Source organism: Ranitomeya variabilis, chromosome 1 (assembly GCF_051348905.1).
Source record: "Ranitomeya variabilis isolate aRanVar5 chromosome 1, aRanVar5.hap1, whole genome shotgun sequence".
Taxonomy (NCBI): Eukaryota; Metazoa; Chordata; class Amphibia; order Anura; family Dendrobatidae; genus Ranitomeya; species Ranitomeya variabilis.
The window spans coordinates 366356982-366373538 of NC_135232.1; the positions used below are offsets into that span (position 1 = coordinate 366356982).

General features: G+C 40.7%; 1 protein-coding gene across 1 annotated transcript in view; it reads left to right on the plus strand.

The window, feature by feature from the left end:
• Positions 1–16557, plus strand: part of RASEF (RAS and EF-hand domain containing) — a 108125-nt gene that overhangs the window by 90329 nt on the left and 1239 nt on the right. Inside the window, exons 12-16 of the mRNA XM_077248990.1 lie at positions 4089–4239; positions 6618–6699; positions 7755–7869; positions 10978–11097; positions 16332–16408. Coding sequence (XP_077105105.1) covers positions 4089–4239; positions 6618–6699; positions 7755–7869; positions 10978–11097; positions 16332–16408 — 545 coding nt within the window. The remainder of the gene's footprint in view (positions 1–4088; positions 4240–6617; positions 6700–7754; positions 7870–10977; positions 11098–16331; positions 16409–16557) is intronic.

Consider the following 16557-nt stretch of genomic DNA (forward strand, 5'->3'; position numbering starts at 1 on the left):
ACCCTGCCGTGGGGCGCACAGTAAATAATAGGTGTGGATGTTGGTGGTGCAGTTGTGGGGTGCAGGTTGCGGTAAATAACGAGGACACCAGGTTGCAGTCTCTTTACCTCTTTACTGGAGATCTCTGAGTCCTCAGTCCAGAATACGGTTCACCAGGCTGCGCAAGTCCGGCCGGTCCAATGGCACCTCCAGAGTTCACTTCACAGGTGGAAATCGGTGCCTTCCTTCTTAGCGCTATGTGTTGTAGTCCTTCCCTGCTGTGCTTACGGAAAGTACCCCACAACCGTTGTGTCTGTTTCTTAAGTTCCCTCACAACTCGATTAAATGATGTTCTTCTAATCTTCCGTCCCTTCCTGATGTTACAGTTAGAACGGCACCCGTTTGTCGGATAGGCCTGGAGTTCTTCCGGGACCCTAGAGACGCCCCTCTCCCGCAATTGCCTCCCAAGACTTCATAGGTGATATGTGTTAGACAGCCCGCCTTAAACTGACTGTCCTGCCGCTGTTTAGAGTATTGCTTGAAGCTGAATGTTATAATACTCCCTCGGCGTTCCGGCCACCGGTAGTGCGCCTCAGTAGGGTGTTGCTCCGGTCTTACAGCACGACCCCTACTGGAATTCTCCTATTGCTTGATCTCGTTTCTCACTCAGCACAATCTATCTCGCTTCTAGTCCTTTCTTGGGTCCCGCCGCTTCCCGGAGCTGGCGCGGACCCGTTACGTTCTTTTCAATGCCAAGCCTCTGTCAGGATCCCACCCCTGACAGAGACCCTACTGTCTCTTCCTCCACAACACCCTCTGCCACTAGGTGTTGCTTCGTCCAATCCAGTCAGCTTTCTGATCTAACTTCCTGCCTGACCCCCAGTTTACCCACTATGGTGGGGAGTGGCCTAATGAATAGAACCCTTAGCTCCCCCCGGAGGCCCGGCTGTGAAATGTATTGGTGTCTGTGATACCTGATCAGATGAACTCCTTCAGTGCCATCGGACGCACCGTAGCTCCCCATAGTGGCGGAGCCACAGTACTGCAACGACCAGGACTCTGGGGCGCTGCATTCCATCTTGGGACAATGTAAAAAAGTAAAAAAAAAATATTATACTGTGTAAAAATATATTTAAAAAAATTCCTAAATAAATACAAAAAAAAATTGTTCCAATAACTACATTTCTTTCTGTAAATAAAAAAAAACAATAAAAGTACACATATTTAGTATCGCCACGTCCGTAACAACCCGACCTATAAAACTGTCCCTCTATTTACCCCTTCAGTGAACACTGTAAAAAAAATAAATAAAAACTGAGGCAAAAAGCAATGCTTTATCATCATACCGCCAAACAAAACGTGGCTGAATACTGCTGAATATGTCATCTTGTCCCGCAAAAAACGAGCTGCTATACAGCGTGATAAGCGAAAAAGTAAAAATAGTTATAGCTCTCAGAATAAAGTGATGCAAAACAATTATTTTTTATATAAAATAGTTTTTATTGTATAAAAGTGCCAAAACACTGACTTGAAGAATAAAACTACCTTATCAATTTAACCACACGTGGACCGGTATAAACGCCCCACCCAAAAGAAATTCACAAATTGCTGTTTTTTTGTTCATTCTGCCTCCCAAAAATCTTAATAAAAAGCGACAGGACCTCACATGACTCTGTGGGCCAAAATATGGAAAAATTATAGCTCTCAAAATGTGGTGGTGCAGAAACTATTTTTTGCAATAAAAAGCATCATTTAACATGTGACAGCTGCCAAACATAAAAACCCGCTATAAAAACCCGCTACAAATAGTAAATCAAACCCCCCTTAATCACCCCCTTAGTTAGGGAAAAATAATAAAACCAAAAAGTGCATTTATTTCTATTTACCCATTAGGGTTAGGGTTGGGGCTAAAGTTAAGGTTAGGGTTGGGCCTAAAGTTAGGGTTAGGGATGGGGCTAAAGTTAGGGATAGGGTTGGGGCTAAAGTTAGGGTTAGAGCTAAAGATATGGTTTGGTTTGGGGCTAAAGTTAGGGATAGGGATGGGGCTAAAGTTAGGGATAGGGTTGGGGCTAAAGTTAGGGTTGGGATTAGGGTTAGGGTTTTTGTTTTTTTCACAAATAAACGCAAGACATATCAAAGAAATGTTACCACTATCATGAAATACAATATGTAACGAGAAAACAATGTCAGAATCACCAGGATCTGTTGAAGCGTTCCAGAGTTATAACCTCATAAAGGGACAGTGGTCAGAATTGTAAAAATTGGCCTGGTCATTAACATGCAAACCACCCTTGGGGGTAAAGGGGTTAATCACAGCTTTTATGCGTCTTGGCATGCTTTCCACCAGTCTTTCACACTGCTTTTGGGTGACCTTATGCCACTCCTGGTACAAAAATTCAAGCAGTTCTTCTTTGTTTGATGGCTTGTGACTATTGATCTTCCTCTTGATTACATTCCAGAGGTTTTCAATGGGGTTCAGGGCTGGAGATTGGGCTGGCCATGACAGGGATTTGATGTGGTGGTCCTTCATCCACATCTTGGTAGCTGTGTGGCATGGTGCATTGTCCTGCTGGAAAAACAGTCCTCAGAGTTGGGGAACATTGCCTGAGCAGAAGGAATCAACTGGATAACCTTGTATGCGGCTTGATGCATACGTCCTTCGCAAAGATTAACCTGCCCAATTCCAGCCTTGCTGAAGCATCCCCAGATCATCACCGATCCTCCACCAAATTCTACAGTGAGTACAAGACACTGTGGCTTGTACACCTCTCCAGGTCTCCGTCTAACCATTAGACGACCAGTTGTTGAGCAATTAGACTCATCAGAGAAGATTACCTTACTCCAGTCCTCTATGGTCCAATCCTTATGGTCTTTGGCAAATTTCAGCCTGGCTCTCCTTTGCTTCCCATTGATGAAAGGCTTTTTCTAGCTTTACATGACTTGAGTCCTGCCTCTAGGAGCCTGATACGAACTGTTCTTGCTGTGCACTTCACCCCAGCTGCCATTTGCCATTCCTTTTGTAGGTCACTTGATGTCATCCTGCGGTTGCTGAGTGACATTCGAATAAGATATGATGGTCATCCCGGTCAGTGGAGAGTTGTTTTTGCCCTCTGCCGGTGTGTAGCTTTGTTGTCCCCAATGTCTGCTGCTTGACCTTGTTGTAATGGACTGCTGTCTTAGAAATTTTAAGGATGAAGGCAACATGATGCTCACTGTGTCCCTCTGCTAGTAATGCCACAATTAAGCCCTACTTTTCCTCACTCAAGACTTTTCTTTTCAACTCCTTTGGCATGTTTAAAAGTTATTTTTTCATTCTTATTACTTTTGGGATATTACTAGCACTTGACAGACTGAATGACTGTCAGATATGTAGAGAAGCTGATTTTTATAAAACTGTGCAGTGGTCTCTTAATTTTTGCCAGAGCTGTATAGTAAACTGTTGTATTTTCTTTATAAAATAGTAGTACATTATCTAATTATGTATGTGGCACACCCAGTTTGGTGTACAGAAATGTGGTACTTTTTGGTATTTTTTTTCTGGACAATAGTCCACACGTTCCCATTAAAGGGCCTTATAGGGCTGGGTAGAGAGAGACGACAAATTGAGTAGAGGTGCTTCATGTGCCCTACCCTTATATTCATTCTGAATGGGAGCGCTAGAGTTTGCCGAGTGCAGCACTTTAAAATGCGCATGGTCAACCCCCACTTCATTAAATCGATGGGTGCAATGTCGGTCGGACACCCAGCGCTCAAAAAGTTATCCCCTCTTCTTTGGAGAGATAAATTTCAAACTTGATGGCACCCTTTTACGTATTTCATAGTTCTCACTCAAGTCACTGTGTTGTCTGTGTAATTCAGGACAGGACAGGTCCTCAAGAGTTAGACACTCTAATTGCAATTCTCACTTCAAGCCAAGACATGAGGATCCTAAAAATTTGACCTCGCATCTCAACTCTATTTACTCAGATTTCCCCAAGTGAAGAAGAATACAGTATATAGTTCCCAGGGCTTATTTTAATGTAGAAATAAAAGAACAGGCATAAGTGTCTCCTCTATCTTTTTATTAAAAAATATTTTAGCATTGAATAAAATGTTCTTTCTCCTTCCAGGCAGATACTACTGAAGATAATGTAAGCAAATTTTCCAACACAGAGAAAGCGTACAAGATAGTCCTCGCTGGTGATGCTGCCGTCGGGAAGTCTAGTTTTCTCATGAGACTTTGTAAAAATGAGTTTCGAGGCAACACAAGTGCAACACTAGGTATGTTACTACACCCAGACGATGTATTGTAACTGTAGCGGAGCTCTGGTAGGTAAGACTGCAATGAGTTTATGAATGTAGTTCAGAGACATAGAAAATGAAGCCCAGGACAACAAGCAAAATTTTCCCACTCTCTCATCATTTCTTATTAGTTTTTCTGTAATTCATTATTTTAATGAGTATTTTAATAAATAATTAAAGAGGTCTTCCGCTACTAACTTAATCCCGTTTCATATGTCCTAACTGGCACTTTTCTAATTACCTGCCCTGCTCTGGTAAGTTCATCTCTGTGTGAGTTACAGTAGTCTGAGCACGCATGCTCAAATCATACTTCGCTCCCTTCCTCTGCACAGATCCTGCCAATGTTTTGGAGTTCCGTGCCTTCAGCTGATAAGCTCTGCGATGTGCTGCTTGCTATTAGAAAGGAAATCACTGAGCTTGTAGTTGAAGGGATGGCACTTGAAAGCATCTGCAGGACCCAAGCAGAGAGGAGAGCAAAGCCTGATCTGAGCTCGGTCATGCGTTGTGCAGACTGACTCTGCCAATACTTTTCCATGCCATCTCACCTATCCCATCTTTCTAATGATCAGCAGCACATCGCAGAGCTTGTCAGCTTGTCATGTGTGCTCAGACTACTGTCACTCACAGAGGTAGTGCCTTCCCCACCAATGACATGCATTACTGAGTACGTCCAATTCTGGTTTCCAGCTCGGAAGTAGCAAAGCCAGAATCACAACAGAAGGCTAGATGACCCACATACAGATAAGCTTACAGGAGCAGGGCATGTTATAAGAGTATATTAGAAAAGTGATAGTTAGGATATATGATTATGGGTTAAATTAGTAAAATTACTGTAGTAGTGGAAAACCTCCTTAATGATTATTGAAAAAATAAATTCATTTAATTCATTAATTTTAGAGTGCATTCTGACATACAATGCCAAGTAACATGACTATGCAACACACACTCAACGCAACTATTTAACGCCTCAAAATACCACCATACAATGTCTAAATAACACTGCCAAATCCAAGTAATACTAAGATATAGTGTTTATTATTCTGTATACTGCGATATAATTAATAAAACTTCAATTCATTCTAATAGAATAACAAATAAAACTGCCGATCAGTGAATGGATATTACTGTTGGAGAATGCCTAAATAATGGTGGGGTTAATGGTATTTATGCTGGTGGTCTAGGAGAGTGAAGAAATTATTGGTAAAGTGCCTGATGCTCTACAGAGACTGAAGCACTTTGTATTCACCTCTGCAAATCCCCTGAGCAATATCGGCCTGTCTCAAGCTAATCACTTTCAGATACCACTCCTCTCTGATCATGCTGTCACTTACCCGCCACACACTTTGCCACCAGTAGTGTAATTCAACACTATATCACATATTGTTCAAAGTTCCACCACACTTCTTGTTTCTGGTATCTGCTTGAACTGAGGAAGGCAGTGATGATCAAAAAATTGCTGTCGTTTCCATCCTTTGCTGTAGTTGTAAACAGAAGAAAATAGTAATATAGAGGCTTAAAGAGTAACTGTCATTTTATTTTTTTCCCATTCATCAATAGTACACATGAACATGTAATATATCTTATTGGATAGTACTGTTTCTTTCTCCTCCTGGACTGATCTTTCATTCTCAAAATTCTGAAGTCAAAGATAAAATTTGTCTTTAGTTAATACAGATTTTCCCTAAACTGAGATATTAGATGAGAGTTGGTGCTCATAAAGTTATATGAAAAACTGTAACTTTAGTTTTATGAGACCTTCCAGCAGAATGTCTGCCTTCTCTAACTACTCCCTACTAGTGATAAGGTGTTATCCAAGCATGCTTGTGTGCTTCGGTGTGCTCGAAAAATATGTTACCACGGCTTCATGTCTCTTGTCTGTTCAACATTCGCAGCACGTGAGGATTGCCTGTTTGTTAGACAATCCCTTCACGCGTTGCGGTTGTCCAACAGCCGCGAGACATGCAGCTGCGGGGGCTCAAACATATTATTCGAGAATGCTGAAGACCATCATTTAGCTTCCAAGCATGCTGGGGTAACACCTGAGCATGTTTGCTCATCACTCCCTACCCATTTCCCTTCCATAGAACTTTGAAAGCACTAGCTGTCTGTCATCTCTTATCTCAATAATGGGAAAATCTGTGTTAATTGAGTACAGATGTTACAGCTTTTACCCATTATTTGAGAGTGAAAGATCAATCCAGAAGGAGAAAGAAGCAGATTTCTCTGATAAGATATTTTGCAAAGTCTCTTATTTTCACATGTAATATTGATTCAAGGAGTAAAAACTAAAAGGACGCTTTTTTTTCTGTTTTACAAGAAATAACTTCAATTTTTTTCAATTTCTTTTCTAACATTAGGCGTTGATTTTCAAATGAAGACTTTGGTGGTGGATGGGGAACCGGCAATACTTCAATTGTGGGATACAGCAGGTCAAGAAAGGTGAAGCATCCAAAGTTTTATGGCTATAGCTCATTATATTTATTTATTTCAAAGATCCAGTCCACAGTGTCCACTTTATTGTTTTGTTATTCTTAATTTATTAAGTACCGTATTCTTCGGACACTAAGACGCCGTTGTTCACAAGAATAAATCTTGATTAAAACTGTGGTTCTTACAGTTCGTTTATAGTCAGGTCAGACACTTGGTTTGCCAGTGACGCGTGTGTCCCACCGGCTGGACGACAGTGCTAGTGATTAAGATATCAGTAACCAAGAGAAGAAGCAATGGGTTACCAGAGACCAGAACTCATCACAGGGCGGTCACAGTGATGTCAGCTTTATCTACAACTGCCACTACCTGGAGATTACTGCTGAAGATTAGTATGAACTTTGAAGACTAGGAGAGTTCTATCTTCACTACTTGGTTGGGTGTTTTGGTATGGCGCATTTTAAAGGAGGGATGTCCTGCAACAGCAGCTGACACACATCTTGTCGAAGTGAGGAGACTTAAAGCCGCAATGCTCCTCTCCTCTTCCTCTCTGAAGAGACAATTTGCATATTTCCCAGAGGAGCATTGCGGCTTTAAGCCTCCTCACCTCGACATGCTTAACATGTCACTCTCCACAAGGAGAAACGATACTTCTTGGATCCCGGTCAGACACCTCTCAATCAGCCAAACCAGATCTCCACTTTGCACTGACGAGGGGCAGTACCCCGAAACACAGTGTCTGCAAATTGAGATTCTGGTTTGGCTTTTATCCTAAGTCATGTGACAAGGCTCGTTAAAGGGTCAACATCGACTGTTAGGATTGCTTCTTCCAATAGTTGGCACTCGAGTTCTAGTCCTCTTCCTCTCTGAAGAGACAATTTGCAATTAGTAGGAGAGATGTTGATTATTTTTTTTGGTATAAGTCAAAAGGTGCATATTATAGTCCAAAAAATACAGTAATCCTGAGTAATTGACAGGTTACATTTTATTATACAACTTTGGAAAACAATTTAGATTTCCAACTATTAGTATTAACAATAACAAAATCACCAACTTTGTTGTTTCAGGTTTAGGAGCATTGCAAAGTCTTACTTTAGAAGAGCAGATGGAGTTTTGCTTCTCTATGACGTGACTTGTGAGAAGAGCTTCTTGAATGTGAGGGAATGGATAGATATGATTGAGGTAATATCTTAGCGGCATAATATAAATAGGCATGTACACCCTTATGTACAGATGTATAGTTGAACCTAAAGTTAAATGTAACATGTCATGCTGCATATACCACAGGCAGCAGTAATCAGATACTGGCTGCACAATTGCAGCCAGGCACAGTAGATATAAAAAGTCTACTTACCCCTGTTAAAATTCTAGGTTTTTGCCATGTTAAAAAATCATACTAAGAAGAATAATTTCAAATGTTTTTCCACCTTTATTGTCAATCATAATCTGTACAATTCAATTGAAAATATTTCAGTCTTTTTGGGTAGGAATCTATAAGCATGGCACATCTAGAATTGTCAGCCTTTGCCCATTCTTTGCAGTAGCACTCCAAATTTGTCAGAATGCAAGGACATCTCCTATGTTCAACCCACTTCAGATCAACCCATAAAGTTTCAATTGGAGTCACATCTGGGCTCTGGCTGGACCATTCCAAAACGTTGATCTTCTTCTGGCAAAGCCATTCTTTTGTTGCTTTGGAGGTATGTTTAGGGTCATTGTCTTATTGTCATGCTGAAAGATGAAATTCCTCTTGATCTTCATCTTTTAGAAAAGGACTGAAAGTTTTTTGCAAAATTGATTGATATTTGGAACTGTTCCTGATTCCTTCCAGCTCAACTAAAGCCCGAGTTCCAGCTGACAAAAAACGGCTTCCGCCATGCTTCACTTCGGGTATGGTGTTTTTTTTGAAGATGTACATTGTTGGCTTTGCAGCAAACATACCTTTTGCAATTATGACCAAAAAGTTCAGCTTTGTTGTCATTAGCCCATAACATGTTTTCCCACATGCTTTTGGCAGACTTGTAGGTTTTGCCAAAATATAGCTGGACTTGGATGGTTTTTTTGTCAGAAAAGACTTCAGTTTTGCAACCCTACCCTATAGGAAAGACATATGAAAAATACGGAGATTGTTGTCAATTGCAGTACGCCATCCGTACTTGCCAGAAATTAGTGCAGCTCATTTATTATTGCTGTAGGCCTCTTGGTAATTTCATCAACCAATTTTCTTCTTGTCTTTTTGTCAATTTTTGAGGTATGTACAGGTCTGGGTAATGTCACTGTTGTGCTAATTTAAGCCACTGGTGATGACTATATTCACAGTGTTCCATGGCATATTTAATGCCTGGGAAATTATTTTGTACCATTTTCTTGACTGATAACTTTCAACAATGAGATCCTTTTGTTGTGTTGTAAGCTGTGTACAGATGATTGATTTTGCAGTAAAATGCAACTAAGAAAATGTGAGTAAAATCCTAGAAAACGGCTAAATTTTCATAGTATATGTAGCACAAAAGAAGCTTGAAGTATGAACGGCACTAGGCAGCATGGCTACAAGCGGTTCAATAGCAGACGTAGGATCCTAATTAGGACACATGCAGCACATATAGACCAGTAACGTGCGAGTGGTGCTCAACGCCAAGTAATACTCAGGTATGAGAAGAAGAAATAGAAGTGGCACTCACCCAAATGTTGCTGTAATTCAATGTCCTTTATTCATGTTACGAAAAAACAGACATGGTGTGGAGAGGCGGCTGGTGAGAGTTGCGGTGTCCTTTTCCTCCTCCCCTCACCGCAACTCTCACGAGCCGCCTCTCCACACCATGTCTGTTTTTTCATAACATGAATAAAGGACATTGAATTACAGGAACATTTGGGTGAGTGCCACTTCTATTTCTTCTTCTCGTACCTGGCTAAATTTTATAATTTTATATGGTGTTAATCAGCATCACAGTAAATGATAGCAGCTGCGTACTGACTGCTATTTAGCATGAGTGTAAATGTGAGTGGCTATTTCTGAATACCACCACATCCCCAATTATACTAGGGTGTTTACATTTACACTTATGCAATCACATTATTTTAGTTTTGATATTTTAATTTTTCCCTTCAAAATAATTTCAGTTTGTTTCCCAATGGATTTGTACAGATTATTGGTGACATTAAAGGTGGAAAAAATTCGGAAACCATACTTATTAGTATGATATTTTTTACATGAGAAAAACCTGGGTGTGTAGAATTTTTATATAAACTGTATAGTTTTCACTGATGCGCTCTTGCATTTCAGAGAAGGTATACTTTAAAGATCTGGCCATTGGGCATAGCTGGAGATGAAACTAGTCAGGCGCAACCCCCAACTGACTCTTCCAGCGCTCCTGCTGGTGCTCAACAGGTCTCTTCCTGACATGTACATAGGTAGAAACCTGTCAGTCACGGGGATAATAATATAACTGGCTGCAATTGTGCAACCGGTCACCATGAATCAGATTCCTTTTTAGTTAAAGGTTTTTCAGACTCAGTAAAAATAGACATGCATTATTCAACTAAATTGTGGCATTAACTTTTACACAACAGTAAATCTGAAAAATTTACAAACATGTATGTTTATAAAAGTCATCCAAGGCATTTAAATTTTTTTTCGCCAATTAAGTCCAAAACATAGAAAAAGTAATGCACCAGGACTTGCAACATAGGGCCTGATTCATTATTGCATTTGTGCTTTTTTTGTCTCATTTTTGGTGTATTTCAACTGTTTTTCATTTGCACCTTATTGCTTCTTTCAATTTGCACCCGTTTATTTCATATTTTTGCACAATTGCAATCCATTCCCCCAGAGTGGTTTTATGAGCGCCCGCCATTTTTGCCAAAACTTTGTGACCTTTTACCTGAACATCCAACTTTTTGTGCTAAAAATGCGCCAAATTTAGGAATCACTTGTGGTAGTTTGAAGAATTTGGTCGTCAACACATATGAAAACCAAATGACTTAAAAAAAATGCAAATGATGAATAGGGCCCAGAAGGCTCAACGAGTTTATTCACGTCACGTGTATGAATTTTCTGCTGAATTATTTTACATGTGTGGTGTTGAAAAAAATCGTGACAGTGTTTCTCAAATCCTGATTGTGTTACTTTTACCATATGTTTTGGATGTCTAAAGGGATAGTTCCAGTCTTGTGGTAATGTGCACCTTATGTATTTATGCTGAATGATTGGAGTGTCTGTTGTCAAATGTATTTTATTTTAATTACCACTATTGGTGTTTATATCATTTAAGCTGTCATGTTGCTTTGCAGGATTCAACAAATGATAGTATACCTATCATGATGGTTGGGAATAAAGCTGATCTCCGACAAACACTCTCAGAACAAGGTCATAAATGTGTACCAACCAGTTATGGAGAGAAGCTATCCATGGTAAGTGTCAAAAGCAAAACAAGAAAAAAACAAAGAAAAACTGAAATAAGCTGTTTAAAGCACCACTCCAGTGCTTTTCTTTATTTCAGTGCTGGAGTGGTGCTGCTAATCTAAGTTGCTTGACCCAAGTCTTATGCTTACCAGCCGCCATTTTCATTCTTTCCTGGTCCCGCTCCAGTTCCATTACGTGTCTCTGAAATAGGCCCCATGAGAGTTGGAACAATGGCCTGGGAATTGATTTGTTTCAATCCATGCAGTGTGTCCTAAACCTCCCCTATGGCTTAATCGAAACCTTCCACATTTATAACTTTGATGGTATTTCTTTTTGGACCTCTTATGGAATCAGATGTCGTGATCAATTATTTCCTAATTAATCTAGATTTCCCTCTTTCCTGGGAATGCAGTGGTTACTGTATACCATATACTGTACCTAAATCCAGGTTTTCCAGCATTTACAACTTGGGCATGTTACCCAGTCAGAATTTGGTCCTTTGGAGGTCCAGGTAGAATTCCTGGTGTGTATATCAGATTTTTCTAAACCCTTCTCCAATATATATAGTCTTTTACAGTCTGTTGGCCTGCTCTAGTTATAAAGGCACACCAGAGGTAGAAGGATACCATGCTGAATCTTTCCGATGATGACTGGGAGGATTTTACTGATTTCTTTTTCAACTCAGTGGTCCTGTCCCATGATCCTCCCATTTTGCTCCTCTGCTTTTAGGTTCCTCAATACACATTTTGATTTCCCAAGTGTTATCCCCACAAACCTTTTTTCTAGGTGTTTTAGACATCATTGTTTCAAGCACATGAGAGGATTTTTGTTCTTAGATTTCTTCTCTTTTGTGTTTAGAAAATAGTGATTGTGGCTTGGACATAACCTAACACCCCTACCCTGTCCCAGTGGCTTAATCTGATTACCGATATGTACCATGCTATACATAGTTACATAGTTACATAGTTATTAAGGTTGAAGGAAGACTGTAAGTCCATCTAGTTCAACCCATAGCCTAACCTAACATGCCCTAACATGTTGATCCAGGGGAAGGCAAAAAAACCCCATGTGGCAAAGAGTAACTCCACCATGGGGAAAAAAATTCCTTCCCGACTCCACATACGGCAATCAGACTAGTTCCCTGGATCAACGCCTTATCAAGGAATCTAGTGTATATACCCTGTAACATTATACTTTTCCAGAAAGGTATCCAGTCCCCTCTTAAATTTAATTAATGAATCACTCATTACAACATCATACGGCAGAGAGTTCCATAGTCTCGCTGCTCTTACAGTAAAGAATCCGCGTCTGTTATTATGCTTAAACCTTCTTTCCTCCAGACGTAGAGGATGCCCCCTTGTCCCTGTCTCAGGTCTATGATTAAAAAGATCATCAGAAAGGTCTTTGTACTGTCCCCTCATATATTTATACATTAACATAAGATCACCCCTTAGTCTTCGTTTTTCCAAACTAAATAGCCCCAAGTGTAATAACCAAATATCTTGGTATTGCAGACCCCTCAGTCCTCTAATAACCTTGGTCGCTCTTCTCTGCACCCGCTCCAGTTCAGCTATGTCTTTCTTATACACCGGAGACCAGAACTGTGCACAGTATTCTAAGTGTGGTCGAACTAGTGACTTGTATAGAGGTAAAATTATGTTCTCCTCATGAGCATCTATGCCTCTTTTAATACATCCCATTATTTTATTTGCCTTTGTAGCAGCTGCCTGACACTGGCCACTGAATATGAGTTTGTCATCCACCCATACACCCAGGTCTTTTTCATTGACGGTTTTGCCCAGAGTTTTAGAATTAAGCACATAGTTATACATCTTATTACTTCTACCCAAGTGCATGACCTTACATTTATCCCCATTAAAGCTCATTTGCCATTTATCAGCCCAAGCTTCTAGTTTACATAAATCATCCTGTAATATAAAATTGTCCTCCCCTGTATTGATTACCCTGCAGAGTTTAGTGTCATCTGCAAATATTGAAATTCTACTCTGAATGCCCCCTACAAGGTCATTAATAAATATGTTAAAAAGAAGAGGGCCCAATACTGACCCCTGTGGTACCCCACTGCTAACCGTGACCCAGTCTGAGTGTGCTCCATTAATAACCACCCTTTGTTTCCTATCCCTGAGCCAGCTCTCAACCCACTTACACATATTTTCCCCTATCCCCATTACTCTCATTTTATGTAACAACCTTTTGTGTGGCACCGTATCAAAAGCTTTGGAAAAGTCCATATATACTACGTCCACTGGGTTCCCTTGGTCCAGTCCGGAACTTACCTCTTCATAGAAGCTGATCAAATTAGTCTGACATGAACGGTCCCTAGTAAACCCGTGCTGATACTGGGTCATGAGGTTATTCCTCTTCAGATACTCCAGCATAGCATCCCTTAGAATGCCCTCCAGGATTTTACCCACAGTAGAGGTTAAACTTACTGGCCTATAATTACCGAGTTCAGTTTTTGCCCCTTTTTTGAATATTGGCACCACATTTGCTATACGCCAGTCCTGTGGTACAGACCCTGTTATTATGGAGTCTTTAAAGATTAAAAATAATGGTCTATCAATGACTGTACTTAGTTCCTGCAGTACTCGGGGGTGTATCCCATCCGGGCCCGGAGATTTGTCAATTTTAGTTATTTTTAGACGCCGCTGTACTTCCTGCTGGGTTAAGCAGGTGACATTTAATGGGGAATTTTTATCACTAGTCATTTTGTTTGCCATGGGATTTTCTTTTGTAAATACTGATGAAAAAAAGTCATTTAGCATATTGGCTTTTTCCTCATCCTCATCCACCATTTCACCCAGACTATTTTTAAGGGGGCCAACACTGTCATTTTTTAGTTTCTTACTATTTATATAGTTAAAGAATATTTTGGGATTATTTTTACTCTCTCTGGCAATGAGTTTCTCTGTCTCAATCTTTGCTGCCTTGATTTGCTTTTTACAGAATGTATTTAATTTTCTGTATTTATTTAATGCCTCCTCACTACCTACTTTCTTTAATTCTCTAAATGCTTTCTTTTTGTCCCTTATTGCGCCCCTTACAGCTCTATTTAGCCATATTGGTTTCCTCCTATTTCTAGTATGTTTATTCCCATACGGTATATACTGTGCACAGGTCCTATCCAGGATGCTAATAAACGTCTCCCATTTTCTTTGTGTATTTTTGTGTCTCAGGATATCGTCCCAGTTAATTGCACCAAGATCCTCTCTCATCCGTTGGAAATTTGCCCTCCTGAAGTTTAGTGTCCTTGTCACCCCCCTACTACCCATCTTATTAAAGGTTACATGAAAACTTATTATTTTGTGATCACTATTCCCCAAGTGACCCCCAACCCTTATATTTGATATGCGGTCTGGCCTGTTGGTTAATATTAGGTCTAGCAGTGCCCCCCTCCTTGTTGGGTCCTGAACCAGTTGTGAAAGGTAATTGTCTCTCATAGTTGTCAAAAACCGATTACCTTTGCTGGAACTGCAGGTTTCTGTTCCCCAATCTATTTCAGGGTAGTTGAAGTCCCCCATAATAATGACTTCTCCTTGAGTCGCAGCTTCATCTATTTGCTTTACGAGAATATTCTCCATTGCTTCCATTAGTTTTGGAGATTTATAACAAACCCCTATCAGTAATTTATTATTTTTTCCCCCTCCCCTTATCTCCACCCACAGAGACTCTACATTTTCATTAGATTCACCTATATTATCACGCAGGATGGGTTTTAAGGTCGATTTTACATACAGACACACCCCACCCCCTCGCTTATCTGTACGGTCATTTCTGAACAGGCTATAGCCCTGCAAGTTAACAGCCCAGTCATGGCTCTCATCCAGCCACGTCTCAGATATCCCCACCATGTCATAATTATGTTCCAACAACATTAGTTCTAATTCGTCCATTTTGTTGGCGAGGCTTCTGGCATTAGTATACATGCACTTGATGTTACTCTCTGTACCTCTATTCTTTCTTAAATTACTAACTGTTCTAACCCCACCCCCCATGCCACCGCCACCCCCAACTTCCTTATTTGTGCCCAGGTCTCTATCTGCACTATCTTCCCCTCCTATAAAATGAATACCCTCCCCCCCAATCCCTAGTTTAAACACTCCTCCAACCTTCTAACCATTTTCTCCCCCAGCACAGCTGCACCTTCCCCATTGAGGTGCAGCCCGTCCCTAGCGTAGAGCCTGTAGCCAACTGAGAAGTCGGCCCAGTTCTGCAGGAACCCAAACCCCTCCTTCCTACACCAATTCTTGAGCCACTTATTAACCTCCCTAATCTCCCGTTGCCTCTCTGGCGTGGCACGTGGTACAGGCAGTATTTCGGAAAATACCACGTTGGAGGTCCTTGCTTTCAGCTTGCAGCCTAATTCCCTGAAATCATCTTTAAGGACCTTCCACCTACCTCTAACTTTGTCATTTGTGCCAATGTGCACCATGACCGCTGGGTCCTCACCAGCCCCTCCCAGTAATCTGTCCACCCGATCAGCGATGTGTCGGACTCGAGCGCCAGGTAGGCAGCACACCGTCCGACGATCCCTGTCTTTGTGACAGATTGCCCTATCTGTTCCCCTAATAATTGAGTCCCCCACTACCAGCACCTGTCTGGCCTGCCCTGCTCTCCTTTTTCCCTCCTTACTGGAGCAGTCACTCCTCCGGCTTTCAGAGGACATGCCTGGCTGCAGCAGTGCTACCCCTGTACTGGCACCCTGTACTGGCATGCTATGAGATATTTTATATGATTCCTAAGTGCCCACAGCAATTTAACGAAATCTGGGTGGAATGGATATCCAACAATGCCATGGACTCCCAGTAATCTGATTATGGGAGCCTTGGGCGGCTGGTGAATAGTCTCAAGTTTCATACTCTATTGTGTTCATGGGAGGGAGTGTGTGAGAATATTCCTATGTGTAACTGTATGAATGGATTGTCAGTCATACTGAAATATTTAACATTTTTGTTGCATTACAATTACACAAGCTTCATGTATCGTTGTCAATTCTTATTTTACAGATTTCATGTCAAGTGATAATATAGTGTACTAGTATTCTTGTGCAACCCCTGCAAAGTTGTTTACTGGGGTACACAGTGGTGTATTATTCTTTATATCACTATTGTTAAAAACGTCTTAAAAAAAACTTAAAAAGAAAAAAAGAGATACGGACTTAACAACATTGTAATCTAATTTTGGATTCATGCAGCAATTTTTTATTCTTTCTCACATATAGACGTATGGAGCTTTATTCTGTGAAACTAGTGCCAAAGAAGGATCAAATATTGTGGAGGCCGTCCTTCATCTTGCACGGTATGTATATTGCTTACAACAGTGTGAAGATTACAGCAGGAGCTAACATAAACCATTCAAGGTAAACTGGGTCATTGCGTGCACTGGCAATAAAGCAATACAATGACAAAGTGTGGGTGAAGGGCATTATTAGCAATAGGTATTTCCTA